The sequence below is a fragment of the Odocoileus virginianus genome, chromosome 11 (assembly GCF_023699985.2).
Source record: "Odocoileus virginianus isolate 20LAN1187 ecotype Illinois chromosome 11, Ovbor_1.2, whole genome shotgun sequence".
Lineage (NCBI taxonomy): Eukaryota > Metazoa > Chordata > Mammalia > Artiodactyla > Cervidae > Odocoileus > Odocoileus virginianus.
Window position 1 is genome coordinate 20117109 of NC_069684.1, and position 14957 is coordinate 20132065.

The 14957-nt window shown below is 40.1% G+C and overlaps 1 protein-coding gene across 9 annotated transcripts in view; it reads right to left on the minus strand.

The window, feature by feature from the left end:
• Window positions 1-14957, minus strand: part of RASAL2 (RAS protein activator like 2) — a 389739-nt gene that overhangs the window by 87715 nt on the left and 287067 nt on the right. For all 9 annotated transcript variants that reach the window (XM_070474030.1, XM_070474029.1, XM_070474028.1 and 6 more), the window contains one exon: window positions 14676-14782. In XM_070474030.1, coding sequence (XP_070330131.1) covers window positions 14676-14782 — 107 coding nt within the window. The remainder of the gene's footprint in view (window positions 1-14675; window positions 14783-14957) is intronic.

Genomic DNA, 14957 nt, shown 5'->3' on the forward strand with positions numbered 1-14957 from the left:
GATGGTAGGAAGGCATCTCAGGGATACTACTGTTTACCAGTAACGCTTGAACCTTGTTGACTATAGGTATAGCTAAGAAGGGTGACAATATCTTTATGTACAGCTAACCCTAGTAAATTGAGAAGTTGGCAAGGTTCCCTTTACATATTTCTAACTTTCTAACATCTTTGAAAGGAGAAATCATCTGCTATTAGTTATACTTAGTGGCTAACTACATGCTTCTCTCTAGTTGTGGTAAGAAGAGTTAAGCCTCTTGCTGTTTAGTTGCTAAGTCATGTCTGACTCTTTTGCAACCCTGTGGATTGTAGCCTGCCAGGCTCCTTCTGTCCATGGGATTTCCCAGGCAAGGATACTGGAGTGGGTTGCCATTTCCTTCTCCAGGCAATCTTCCCTACTCAGGGACAGAACCTGTGTCTGCTGCATTGGCAGGCAGGTTCTTTACCACTGAGCCGCCAGGGAAGTCCATTGAAACAGAAGAAAAGTATCTTGGCTTTGAGGAGACGGCTTTATAGCAGTGCACTATCCATAAGAATGAACTATAATTGAGTTCATCCTATCCGCTTATCTTAAACAGCCATCTTTCCTGTGCAAGATAAGTTGAAATCTTCACTAGTTAGCACCACTGCAGACCTATTTCTAGGAATAAGCATAGGTTGAGGACAGTTTCCCTCATTCTTCGATTCTTTCAAGTTGAGGCTCTTGGCAATATTCCCTGCCATTACTGCTCCCTTTTCCTCCAGGTATTTGCTATTTGCTCTCTAGCCTTCTTAAGGGGTCATATCTAACCTTAACCCGTTTTTCCCCTCCAATTTTTATATCCTAGGGTATTTATCATTAAAAGATTTAAAAATCATAGCTGTTCTGATTACAAAATGATTTGAAGGTGTACTTAATATTTAATATCTTCAGACTATAATTTTTCTTTTCTGACATCCCTATGTTTATTACATTATTTTTACCTGTGGTAGTAATATTTTGATAGACACATTATCAATATATATTCATACATATATGAACAAAAAGGTATCACTGCAGGATGATCCTGGATTTTAGATTCATGTAAGATGGTCAGGAACGAGAAGGAAGAAAGATTAATAAAGAATCTTTAAACAGCAGAGGAAAGAATTTTAAGTTTCCTGGAATACAACAGCAATGAGAACACAAAAATTGAAATAGTATTGTAGCTCGGGTGCCATGAACTCAAATTGAATATTTTACCGCTACAACTGAGCCTCTTAGGCTGATCAGAGGTTACTCTGCCACAATAAAACAGGCATTTTGTAAAATCAGACTGGTCATCTGGACTGACTATGGTAAGCACTTAAGGGCAACTAATAGCCAACACAACCTGTTTATGAGTGACAGCTGGCCACTGGAAACTATCATTGCTAGTTGTTGTTTTTTTTTTAATTTTATTATTTCTATTTGGCTTCACCAGGTCTTTAGAGCATGTGGGATCTAGTTTTCCAGCCAGGGATTGAACCCAGATCCTTTGTATTGAGAGCACAGAGTCTTAGCCACTGGACCACCAGGGAAGTCCCCATTGCTAGCTTTTTAATGGTGACTTGGAGGTACAGAAGGAGGCACGGAAGTTCACAGGGAATACACTACTAAGATGGGATCCTAATACTTTAACCAATCATTTAGGCAAATAGTTCTCAAGCTTGGATTCATGTTAGAATCACCTGGAAAGGTTTTTAAAAATACAAAAGACTAGGTTCGGGTCCAGAGAGTGTCATTTAACTGGTCTGAGGTGGAGCTCTGGCAGTAGTATTTTTTGAAGTTCCTTAGATGATTTGTTTAGACAATGAACACTTTCTGGTCTTTATTAAGTGGGCATGAAGCTTTCTCTCTCTTTGTTTAACTTGGAAAAACAAAAACCTGATTGAGTATTCTGTTCAGAACAATGGCTAATACTGAATCTGATAATCACACAATATTTAAAAGATGTAACATTTCTTTTTTTTTTAACAAGAATATAACTTAGTCTACATTTACTCCTCTAAAGCTTTACTTTCTTCTAAAAACTATGAAAAGCTTTCATCTTTTGACAGTCTTTTGTATCTGGTATATCTGACTGGGAATGCTCAGGTGTCACTGTGACAGGAACACAAGGAGGGTTACACAGGAAGAGTCGGCTACTCCTTTAGTTCAGCTTTGCTTTCTGGCTGTCTTGGCATATATTTCAGTGCCTGAATTCTTTCAGAGCCAAGCTCAAAGCTAACGCAAATGAAGCAGCTGCAAGTGCATTGTGTTACATTCACAGGGAAGGCCAACTCAGACCACTGTGTTATGGAAATGAGAACTCTGAGAGGAGATCTGGCCCTGAACACAGCCGCTTTCTTTTAGCCAATGCTAAACTGATGGCATCGTCTAAGGAGAAGTGATACAGAAATCATAAATATCAATAGTCATTTTATAAATAGAATATTAAAGAAAGCAGCCTGTTCCAAAAACTGAGGCAATGTGAAATAAACATATACAATTACAAGATGTTAGCCTATTCCCTTTCTGAATTAAATTTAAGAACCTGGATAACTTTTATTGGTTTACCTATTTCTTCCCAATCAGTCTTGTGATATCATTTAAATGTAGTTTTAGCAATATATAAGACATACAATGGATATTTTATTTAAAGGAAAACATAAATAGGACAAGGGCAAAAAGTCTAGCATGATGTTAAAGAAAAAGTGAAAAACGGGATCTTTAAAAAGAGATAAAGACTATTTGAATGACTAAAATTGTTTTTGAAGAATCTAATAGTGAAAACTCAGATCTGCAAAAACATTGTGAGCTTATACATATGTATGATACCTAAATGGCTCAAAGAAATATCCACAGAGATAAATCATTAAGTAAAGAATCCTATTTAGTTTCACTTTCCAACAGAAGTAGGAACAATAAACACTATATAGATAAAATACCACAGCACTGAATTTCAAACATTAATTAAGATCTCTTTGTTGAAGAGAAAAAAAAAAGTAACTATTTTGCACAGGTGTACGCCTTTAAAATGATCTCTCAGTGGCTATTAAATGCTTTAGTAATCCATTTGACTAGAGACATAATCTGTAATATCAAGAGAGTATGTGTGAAACATAATCACTTGACTCAGTTCTTAGATAATTCATATACCTTTTATCTACTCTACAATTATTTGTTGCTGGGCATTGTGGTAGCTACAAAGATAAGTAGAAAAGATAATTTATTGTCTAATGAGGGACAGAGACTTACAAACAAATAACTGCAATTGGAATTAAGGTGAAGAAATATGGAATGAGTGTGCAGGAAGAACAGGAAAACTATCCTGCAGTTCAGTTCAGTCACTCAGTTATGTCCAACTCTTTGCGACCCCATGGACTACAGCAGGGGTAGGGCTCCCTGTCCATCACCAACTCCTGGAGTTTGCTCAAACTCATGTCCATTGAGTCAGTGATGCCATCCAACCATCTCATCCTCTGTCGTCCCTTCTTCTCCTGCCTTCAACCTTTCCCAGCATCAGGGTCTTTTCAAATGAGTCAGCTCTTTGCATCAGGTGGCCGAAGTATTGGAGTTTCAGCTTCAGCATCAGTCCTCCCAATGAATATTCGGGACTGATTTCCTTTAGGATGGACTGGTTTGATCTCCTTGCAGTCCAAGGAACTCTCAAGAGTCTCCTCCAACACCACAGTTCAAAAGCATCAATTCTTCACCGCTCATCTTTCTTTATAGAAAACTACCCTGCAGATCTCTGCTTTTCTTCTGCCTATGATTAGATAAGCTACCATGATAGCTCAGTTGGTAAAGAATCTGCCTGCACTGTAGGAGACTCTGGTTCAATTCCTGGGTTGGGGAGATCTTCTGGAGAAGGGATAGGCTACCCACTCCAGTATTCTTGGGCTTCCCTTGTGGCTCAGCTGGTAAAGAATCTGCTTGCAATGCGGGAGACCTGGGTTGGGAAGATCCCCAGAGAAAGGAAAGGCTACTCACTCCAGTATTCTGGCCTGGAGAATTCCATGGACTGTATAGTTCATGGAGTCGCAAAGAGCTGGACATGACAGAATGACTTTCACTTAGATGATTAGATAAAAGGGAAAATACATTTAAACATTCCCAAAAGCCAAGACTTCTCATCTTAAGCTATAGGTTCAGGGGCCATACAAGTTCTCTCTTTCATTTCTTATGTTCTTATATTTAAACTTATTGACTCTGCTGTCTACTACCTGCATAAAGATGGATTAAATTTAAAGTAAGGAATATACTGATACATGAATATACTAGTTATCCATTTTAACTTTTAAAAAATATAAATTTGGGGGAATGAGGGAGATATACAAAGGTTTAAAGGGCTCACTGCCATAGTTCTTCCCTGGCTCCCTTCTGCCTTATGTAGCAGTAGTTAGCACAACACAAGCAATTCTTACCCACTAGCTTCTGAGGATCTCCCTAAGGCTATCTGCTACTCTAGAACTATCAGTGAGTGTCAGCTGATAGGCAGGGGTGGGTGCTTGACTCTTGTATCGAATGATAGCCCCAACTCACCTATCACCCTGAGTTGAGACAGTGGTAGCAAGAAGAGTCACTTAGGTTAGAGTCAAGTAATTTACCAAATCGTCACAGTATTTACATAATTTGGTTCAGCTTTTGAACTAAGACAAATATTTCAATTAAACCAATCTTTAATGCTTTAATGGCCAATAAAATTTCATTAAGTTTGACAAACCCACTCATAGTCTTGCCCCAACCTACCTCTTCACTTTCTAGCTTGCCATTTTTGCCTACATGATTTCCAAGTCTTGCTTCAGTGAAACTTTTCTATATTCCCTGGCAGCGAGAGTCACCTTATGAACTGCATCTTTCCAAAATGCTATTCCCCCAGCCTGCAATACTATCTTTCCCCCTTCCAACTATTTTCAATCAGCCTTTGAAATGCAGCTGAAATACTGGCTCCTTGACAAAGTCTCAGCTTACATAGTGAACTGCTAAAAACCTGTGCTACCATGCTCAACTACCTCTTTACAAATTTGGTCATTTTTCTGTCTCTTGATATTAGACTATAAGTTCTTTTGAATGGAAATTGTTTTGTTCATTTCTGTTTCCCCAGTACCAAGTAGTGTGCCAAGAAAGTATCAATAATTTCTTCAATATCAGTTGGTGAATCACCAATACTTTGCCCAAAGTAAGCATTCAAGAAGTGTGCCAGTGTTAACAATTTCCATCAAGACTTGTTAAAAATCTATTTCATCTGCCTTCAGTTCGGTTCAGTCACTCAGTTGTGTCCAACTCTTGGTGACTCCATGGACTGCAGCACAACAGGCTTCCCTGTCCATCACCAACTCCTGGAGCTTGCTCAAACTCATGTCCATCGAATCAGTGATGCTATCTAGCCATTTCATTCTCTATTGTCCACTTCTCCTCTTGTCTTCAATCTTTCCTAGCATCAGGGTCTTTTCCAATGAGTCAATTCTTCACATCAGGTGGCCAAAGTACTGGAGCTTCAGCTTTTATCATAGTCCTTCCAATGAATATTCAGGACTGATTTCCTTTAGGATTGACTGGTTTGATCTCCTTGCTATCCAAGGAACTCTTAACAGTCTTCTCCAACACCACAGTTCAAAAGCATCAGTTCTTTGGTGCTCACCTTTCTTTACGATCCAACTCTCACATCCAAACATGACTGCTGGAGAAACCATTGCTTTGACTAGACCTTTGTTGGTAAAGTAATGTCTCTGCTTTTTAATATGCCGTCTATGTTTGTCATAGTTTTTCTTCCAAGGAGCAAGTGTCTTTTAATTTCATGGCCACAGTCACCATCTGCAGTGATTTTGGAGCCCAAGAAAATAAAGTCTGTCCCTATTTCCATTGTTTCCCCATCTATTTGCCATGAAGTGATAGGACCAGATGCCATGATCTTCATTTTTTTAATGTTGAGTTTTAAGCCAGCTTTTCCACTCCCCTCTGAACTTTCAGATTTTTTACTATCTGAGCCACAAGGGAAGCCTCACCTTCCCTCAAGCTTAAAAACAGATCTAGGAAGAATAAAGTCCTTTTGGAGAGTCCACTACCAGCTCCTTTTTGGGTCCTTCTGCTGGTTAATGTACCTGCTGTTCACCATAAAGACACGTGTCAGCAAAGACACCTGAATCTTAGAACCACAAGTACATGTGCTTAAATCTCACCCCTGCCCCTTCATAAAGTTAACATAAAAATGATCTTTGAAGTACTATATAAAGTAACAAAGTTAAGTATCTCAAAGTTAGGTTCCTTTTTGTACTGCTTTCCCAGTAAGTCTTTTGTGACATTTATTATAAAAATATTTTGTGTTGTTCTGAAAACTAGATACACTCTTCTGGCAACATTTAAGGGCTGTAAAGTCACATTAGCTATTGGGATCACATGGAGATTTAAAACATACACCATCTGTGGAAGTACTGCAGTGTCTCATTTAGCCAGCACATTTTGGTTTCTCTTAAAAGAATGTAAATTATTTATCCAGCATTATCAAGGAGAGAGGAACTTCACAAACCAGATTTTTCTGAACAACAAGGTTCGTAAAGCTTCACATATCTTTAAAATTTTAAATATTCTCAATGGATATATATCACACAATATTACACAGTTTTTCACTTTTTAAAAAAAGCCTGGTATAAACAGTTTCACTTTTCCCTGATGATTCAGGACTATTATTATCAATGTCGATTACGACATTATGCACCATCCATTCTGTAATACAAAGGGACCTTTAAGGGCTATTGATAAGTATATAAAGCTATTTGCCTTGATCCTAAATGGATTCAGGTTGTTTTTATGACTCTTTGTTTTCTCATTTCCTCTGCCTCCTTCTTCTACTCACTGCCTTTTTTTTTTTAATTAAAAAAACATTTTGTGCTATTAAAAAAAAGTTGCAATCTGTGTGTTCCGATAGTTATTTTTCTAAATAATTGTCTAGGTGAAGACTTATGAATCGCTAAATTTTACTTAAGTGCATGGGTTTTGTAACTGCAATTTGCTATTCAGAGGCCTATTCTTTGCCTCAGAGTTTCTAAATCCATGAGGTGGCCGAGACTGTGAAAAGAGTAACAAATGAGGGAATTCCCTGGCTGTCCAGTGTTTAGGACTCTCCTGAAGTCCAGCCCTGAGTAAGTGTTCTGTGTGTGTTAGTTGTTCAGTTGTGTCCGACTCTTTGTGACCTCATGTACTGTAGCCCACCATGTGCCTCTGACCATGGGATTTCCTAGGCGAGAATACTGGAGTGGGTTGCTATTCCCTTCTCCAGGTAAGTGGTCTGTATGTGGTGCTATTCTTCAAGTATACGCATCAATGGTTTATTACTTTTACTCAAAAATAATTAGTCTTATTATTAAGGTCAACATTAAATTAGCTGTTAATTTATTGTTTAAATATAAATTAAAACTGTTATTGCTAAGTAATTCAAATTTTAAAAACCCAGCCATGACTTCAGATTCAATACAGGAAGTACTTCAATGTTACCACATTGCAGAGGGAAAGTCTTCAGTTACTGATGTTATTTTTAAAAAAAAATTAAGTATTCACTATTTTATTCTAGCACAATGGTATGAAAACTTCAAATTCTAACTCAAACCTTTTCACCAAATACTGCATATAGACAGATAGTTTCACTATATTTGAATTGGTTGCATCAGGAAAACAACAAGGGGAAGGGAGAGAAAAGATACTTTTTTCATTCATGAAAACAATTTTAAATACATAATTATGTCTGCTAGAATAAAGAAATTTAATAAAAGGTATAACATCCAGTATTTTATAATTCCTCTCATAATTTGATTGACTATTAATCCAACACTTGTTTGTGATCTTTAAAAATGAGAAGATTTGTAAACATTTGAAAGGTGTCACAGTAATAGATATCCACAAACTCTACAAGGCACTGAGAGAGTCAGTTCCTAGGCAAGTTGATAAGAAGTCTAGGGGTCCCCAAGGAGAGAGAAGTATGGAATATTCAAGGAGGAAGAAAGGACAAACTTTTTTTACTTTTTTTCCTCTACATTCCTTAGGATTATATAACAATAATGTATCCTGCCTGAGGACAATCTTTGGATTAAACCTTCTAGCCAACTCTGTTATCTTAAAATGTAAATATGGGAGTGGGTCTGGTGAGGTCTTTGCAACCTCCAGACATTCTTTGGATTCATTGGAGAGTATATAACTCCATTGCTAACACTAGCAAAAGGGGTACTCTTTTGCCCCCTTCTGATGCCTGTGTCAGAAGCTTTCTCTATCTCCTTTATACTTTAATAAAACTCTATTACACAAAAGCTCTGAGCGATCCAGCCTCGTCTCTGGCCCCGGATTGAATTCGTCTCCTCCGGAGGCCAAGAATCCCGCGTCTAATCGTTCAGCAACAATCTTTCATCTTGGGGGCTCGTCCGGGATCCTTCAAGACAAGGTAAGGATGCTTGGAGCTCTAGTTCTTTGTTCTCCTAGCAAACATGTTTTCTGCTGTACTTTACTAACTCTTCAGTGTGCTTGTGTGAATGAATGAAACGCCCTCGCGAAGCAAATGAGGAGCCCTGCTCTGCGGTTCCGCGGCGACCTCATAAGGCTTATGGCAAAAACCTGTCGGGGGTTTATACCGACCTGCCAATGCCAAGAGGCAACCAATGTCTTTTTCAGGAACCGACCAGAAACGGGCAAAGCGTGTGGACCGAACTCTCCTTTCTCGGTCAACTTTTCGGTCTCTTTGACCATTTCATAACTCCTTGGGAATTAAAAGTACTAACCTAATCTATCGGATCATAGGCTTTCAAGGGACTTGTAATCTATGTTGCTACTGTACTGTGGCCTAGGTCTCAAACTTGGATTGGTAGTCAGGAAGCGCCTAGCCTCGCTAGGCATGGAAAGTTCGGAAGCTAGGTGGAGCTCTAACTCCCAGAGCATCTCTGAGGTTAAAGGTGACTCGGATTGGAGCTGCAGTGGCTTTCTTTCCTTTGGTAACACTGGCTCTTAGTGGACCAGAGGAGGCTCTTATATCGGTGTGGTAACACTTGGAAGGAACCTCTCAGTTTCATGTTTGTATCGGTCTTGCTGTGGTCAGGAATATACTTAGGGTCGTGCACAGGCACTCAGGTGGCAAATGTTTCCCCCAGAGGTCTTAGCTTGGGAAACATTCTGGAAGGTTACTCTGATTGCACCCCGAGTGGCATCAGAGGCAAGCGAGGTGAAGGGCTGGACATCAGTCAGGGATGCCGTCAGGTCTACCCCTGGTGCATCCCCACCCCGTCTCGGTGGTAGAACCGGGAGGGACGAGTGTGACGCCTGCGTCGGTAAGGGACAGACTAAGTCCGACCAGGAAGGAAAGCTTTTGGTGTAAAGTCTGTCTACACCCCCATCTAGAGCAGGGAGGGACGCCTCCGGTAGAAAAAATGGCGCTGGTCGCTTTTTTTCTCTCTTACAGATGGGAGCTAATAATTCCAGCCTCACTCCTTTGAACTGTATCCTGAAAAACTGGGATATGTGCAGGGCAGCCAGAGAGACTGAGGGACAGCCACTCATGCTGTTGCCTCTTCATGAAGTACCCACTGGGAGAAATTATCAGTCTATGAGAGTTAATAAGCCTTTCTCTTATCAAGAGATACAAAGAATCAAGGAGGATCTGGGAGACTATTTAGAGGACCCAGAAAAATATATTAAAGCTTTTAAAGGTGTTACTCTGCATTATGACCTTACTTGGAAAGATGTGATGTATATCTTGGGACAAACGTTGACTCCCGACTCAAAAGCTCGAGTTTTGGGAAAAGCGGTTGCTTATGGAGATGAATGGCTTGGTAATGAATCAGTGGGAAAGAGAGAGGACGAGATAACTGCCCTCCCCACTGGGAGTCAGGCGGTCCCAGCTACAGAACCAGACTGGGACTATAACACTGCTAAAGGGAGATGGGATCAGAGTCATTTTGTCAGATGTATTCTTGAAGGACTCAAGCAGGCGCGTTCTAAGCCTTTAAACTATGGCAAACTGGCAGACATAGAACAGGAGGAGAAGGAAGCTCCTGGTAAATTCCTAGATAGACTGAGAGAAGCCCTTCGCAGATTCACTGAGATTGATCCCGAAAGTGAAGAGGGAAAAGTGATCTTAAAGGATAGATTTCTCACTCAGTCGGCTCCAGATATTCGCCGTAAGTTATCAAAACGGGCGCATGGACCAAATCAGTCTTTAGATAATCTGTTACAACTGGCTCAGACAGTCTATTATGGAAGGGAATATGAGGAAAAGAAAGAAAGGCAGAGAAAGACGAAGGAAAAGGCGGAAGCTCTCGCAATGGCCATGAAAACCGTTCTTAAGCAGCCTGAGAAAAGTGCCCAGAGGGACCCAGGTGAAAAGGGATGGGCTTGCTATTGCTGTGGAAAGGAGGGGCATCTCAAGCGAGATTGCCCTCAGGCATCTAAGCCGCCCCCGGCTCCCTGTCCGGTCTGCAAGGGACCACACTGGAGGAGAGACTGCCCCCAGAGGCGTAGGTCTCAGGGGTCTGACTCTCAAGACCACCAGGACTGAAGGTGCCCGGGGGTCCCCACACAAGCCCCCGTCCTAATTACACCTGAGGAGCCCCGGGTATTGATAACGGTGGGAGGCCAATCCGTCAATTTCCTTTTAGATACTGGGGCAACTTACTCCGTGCTTAATGAAGCCCCTGGCCCACTTTCTTCCCGATCCGCTTCCGTAATGGGACTGTCTGGACGAGCCAAAAGGTATTACTTCAGTTATTCTTTATCGTGCAACTGGGATTCTGTGCTATTTTCACACGAGTTTCTTATCGTGCCAGAATCACCCTCACCCCTTTTGGGAAGGGATATACTGAGCAAAGTCCATGCCTCTGTTTTCATGAATATGGAGCCCTCCCTTTCTCTCCCTTTAGTTGAACAAAATGTAAATCTTAGAGTATGGGCTGATGGAAAATCTGTGGGTCGAGCACAGAATGCTATTCCTGTAGTTGTCAAGCTCAAAGACCCACACTTATTCCCACATAAGAAGCAGTATCCACTGAAACCTGAGGTTAAAGAAGGGTTAAAACCCATCATTGAGAATTTAAAAGAGCAGGGACTGTTAGTTCCCTGTAACAGTCCATGCAACACTCCTATTTTGGGTATAAAGAAATCAAACGGTAAATGGAGACTAGTTCAAGATTTGCGAATAATAAATGAGGCTGTGGTTCCTTTACACCCTGTGGTGCCTAATCCTTATACTCTATTGTCTGAAATTCCTGAACGAGCCAAATATTTCTCAGTAATTGATTTGAAAGATGCCTTCTATTCAGTGCCTTTGGCGGAAGAAAGTCAATTTCTATTTGCCTTTGAAGACCCCACGCAGCCAGCTTCTCAGTTAACCTGGACAGTTTTGCCCCAGGGATTTCGTGACAGTCCTCACTTATTTGGACAAAGTTTGTCACGGGATCTACAAAACTTTAATAGCTCTGAAGCGGTAGTGTTACAATATGTAGATGATATTTTGCTCTGTGCTGAAACAGAGGAAGCTTGTTCACGAGCCTCAGAAGATTTCTTAAACTTTCTGGCAGGCTGCGGTTACAAGGCTTCAAGAGAAAAGGCTCAGCTTTGTCAACAATCTGTTAGATATCTGGGCCTAATCATATCAGAAGGGACTAGGGCCATAGGTCCTGAGAGAATTAAACCTATACTAAACCATCCCCTACCTATGACTTTAAGGCAATTGAGAGGATTTTTGGGAATCACAGGCTACTGTCGTATTTGGATTCCGGGCTATGGGGAACTTGCCCGGCCTTTATATAAACTTATAGCTGAAACTCAGCAGGCCCAAACCGACAAACTGGTTTGGTCTCCAGATACTCAAAAGGCTTTTAAGGTTCTTCAGACTGCCCTCCTGCAAGCTCCGGCTTTGAGTTTGCCCACAGGGTCAGAATTTAACTTGTTTGTCACTGAAAGAAAAGGTATGGCCTTGGGAGTTTTGACACAACCCCGAGGGCCTCATCAGCAACCTATTGCTTATCTAAGCAAAGAATTAGATGTAATTGCACGTGGGTGGCCCCACTGCCTAAGAGTAATTGGAGCAATGGCTTTATTAGCACCTGAAGCTTTAAAAATAATTAATGGACGAAACCTTACTGTACTGACTTCTCATGATGTGAGTGGAATCTTGAATTCTAAAGTTAATATTTGGATGACAGACAGTAGGCTTCTTAAATATCAGTCACTATTGTTAGAAGGACCAGTAACTAAGCTTAAAGTTTGTGGAAATTTAAATCCTGCTACTTTCCTTCCTGAGAAGGAAAATGAAACACCTGATCATGATTGCTCTCAATTTTTAACTTTAAACTATGCAGCTCGGGAAGATCTAATGGATACCCCATTAGACAATCCTGACATGGAAATATTTACAGATGGCAGTTCTTTTGTTTCGGGATGGAAAGCGTAAAGCAGGTTATGCTGTGGTGACTGCTGAACAGGTTTTAGAAGCAAAATCTCTCCCCCAGGGAACCAGTGCCCAGCTAGCGGAGCTTGTGGCCCTGACCCGAGCTCTAGAGTTAAGCAAAGGGCAACGTGTGAATATTTACACTGATTCTAAGTATGCTTATTTGACTTTACATGCTCATGCTGCATTCCACAATCGGTCTAACTGCTGGGTCTGCGGAGCACTCCCCACTTCATCAGTGGAAGGCTTCCCGTGGTGGACATCTCCACTTCAAGGAAAAGACTTTCTCCAAGTCTGCGAATACCTTCAACAACAATCACATGTGATGCCTCTTCTTCGTCTGGTGACATCTAACAACCCTAGAATGGACTGGTGTAATACTCTGTACCTTAACTATGGACATAATGTGACTTTTAATTTTGATTATACACTGTCTCAGTTTAATGACTATTTTGCTGCACATATATACCTGATATGAGCACTAATGTTACTCATTTTACTAAACACATGAACAAGATGATTAGGGCCATGGATACTCCTGAAGCCTCTATTGCCTCACTTTGGGATACGTTAACTAGTTCCCCATGGTGGACAATAATTCTGATTGTTTCGTTTTTGCTGTTTGCTCCCTGCATCTGTAACTGTGTAACTGGATTTGTTTCTAGTCGCATGAAAGCTTTTAAGTTACAAATGGTTGCTCAAATTCCTGCTATCACTGTAGCTTCTCCCGACTACTATTTGGGGCCCCTGGATCAGACATCCTCACTATGAGGATTAGGAGAATATGTTGCCTCACCAATTTAGGGACAACGCCCCTTGTCAGCTCTGAAGCAGTTATGGAATGAGAACGACGCCCCTTTTCCCTAGGCAACATAATTCTCCTAAAAGGAAAGGGGGGAATGAGAGAGTCAGTTCCTAGGCAAGTTGATAAGAAGTCTAGGGGTCCCCAAGGAGAGAGAAGTATGGAATATTCAAGGAGGAAGAAAGGACAAACTTTTTTTACTTTTTTTCCTCTACATTCCTTAGGATTATATAACAATAATGTATCCTGCCTGAGGACAATCTTTGGATTAAACCTTCTAGCCAACTCTGTTATCTTAAAATGTAAATATGGGAGTGGGTCTGGTGAGGTCTTTGCAACCTCCAGACATTCTTTGGATTCATTGGAGAGTATATAACTCCATTGCTAACACTAGCAAAAGGGGTACTCTTTTGCCCCCTTCTGATGCCTGTGTCAGAAGCTTTCTCTATCTCCTTTATACTTTAATAAAACTCTATTACACAAAAGCTCTGAGCGATCCAGCCTCGTCTCTGGCCCCGGATTGAATTCGTCTCCTCCGGAGGCCAAGAATCCCGCGTCTAATCGTTCAGCAACAACCTTTCAGCACTGAGATATAACAAGGAGAAATCTCGCTTCTCAGGATTAATGCAAAATAAAACATTCACTTTGGTTAATTTACAGGTAAATGCCAGCTAATACATCTCAAAATACCAGTTCTACCTAAAAGGTCATCCTAACTTTAAAAAATTGCATTGGAATAAAAAACACAATATATTAACTTGGCTGGATTTTTTTTTAATCCTTTTTTTCCCCCCAATAGAAAAGGCTTATTTCTACTTTATACTGATTTCTGTTATAACCATAATAATGGCCAACTACACAGATGTAATTCTTATCCAGTTTAAAAACAATTAATTTTAATAAAATGAAATGATTAGAAAGTAAACATATTTCTTATTCAGTCAACAAAGAAAATAGATAAATTAAAATCTGGTTACTCCAAGTTATATCAAAGAGGTTGAAATTAGGGCTGCAACTGGTGGTCAGCTGACCTGTTCACTTATAGACTTTCCATCTCAGCCTTCTTTAGTATTCAATACTGACTCTCAGTACTGTCTCATTAGTTTAAAGAATATTTTTAACAGGAATACTTCTTCCAGGGTATTTCTTAAGCATTTACTTGGGTGTCTAAAAGATGGCTTGAGCAAAGCACAGGCCTAGTTTTAGGATTAGAATACACAGCTGTCTAAGTCTCTGATAAATTGCTCTGCAACTTTATGAATCTTATCATTCTCTGCTTAGGTTAAAAAAAAAAGTATGCCCCATAAAGTTAAAAAAAAAAAATTCTACCCACACCTTTACAAAAATTATGATAGGTTTTAACTAGTAACTTGATAAAGAGATTCTTGAGGAGCAAAATGTTTTGATTTCTTAGCAACCGTCTCTAACTCTAAAAAGAATAAAAGTACTCTTTTAAAGAAGAGCAGCACTTACTGGTACTTTGAAGGGTGAGGTATTCGCAGTATCCATAGAGTTGGGTTTCTCAGATGTAGTGGTCCCTGAGATACTCCGTCTGCGTGGGGACCTTTCTGCTGGCACCTCTGGATGAGAAAAAAGAAACATCGATAAAAATCCAAATTTAGGCTCTTTCGCTAACCTGTAAATTTATTTATTTTTTTTCTCACAAAAAATCAGTTTGCTTTAAAGATACATTATATTCTACATTTAAGATATAATTTGTCATTTATCTCTAAACAGATATTATCAAGACATTAA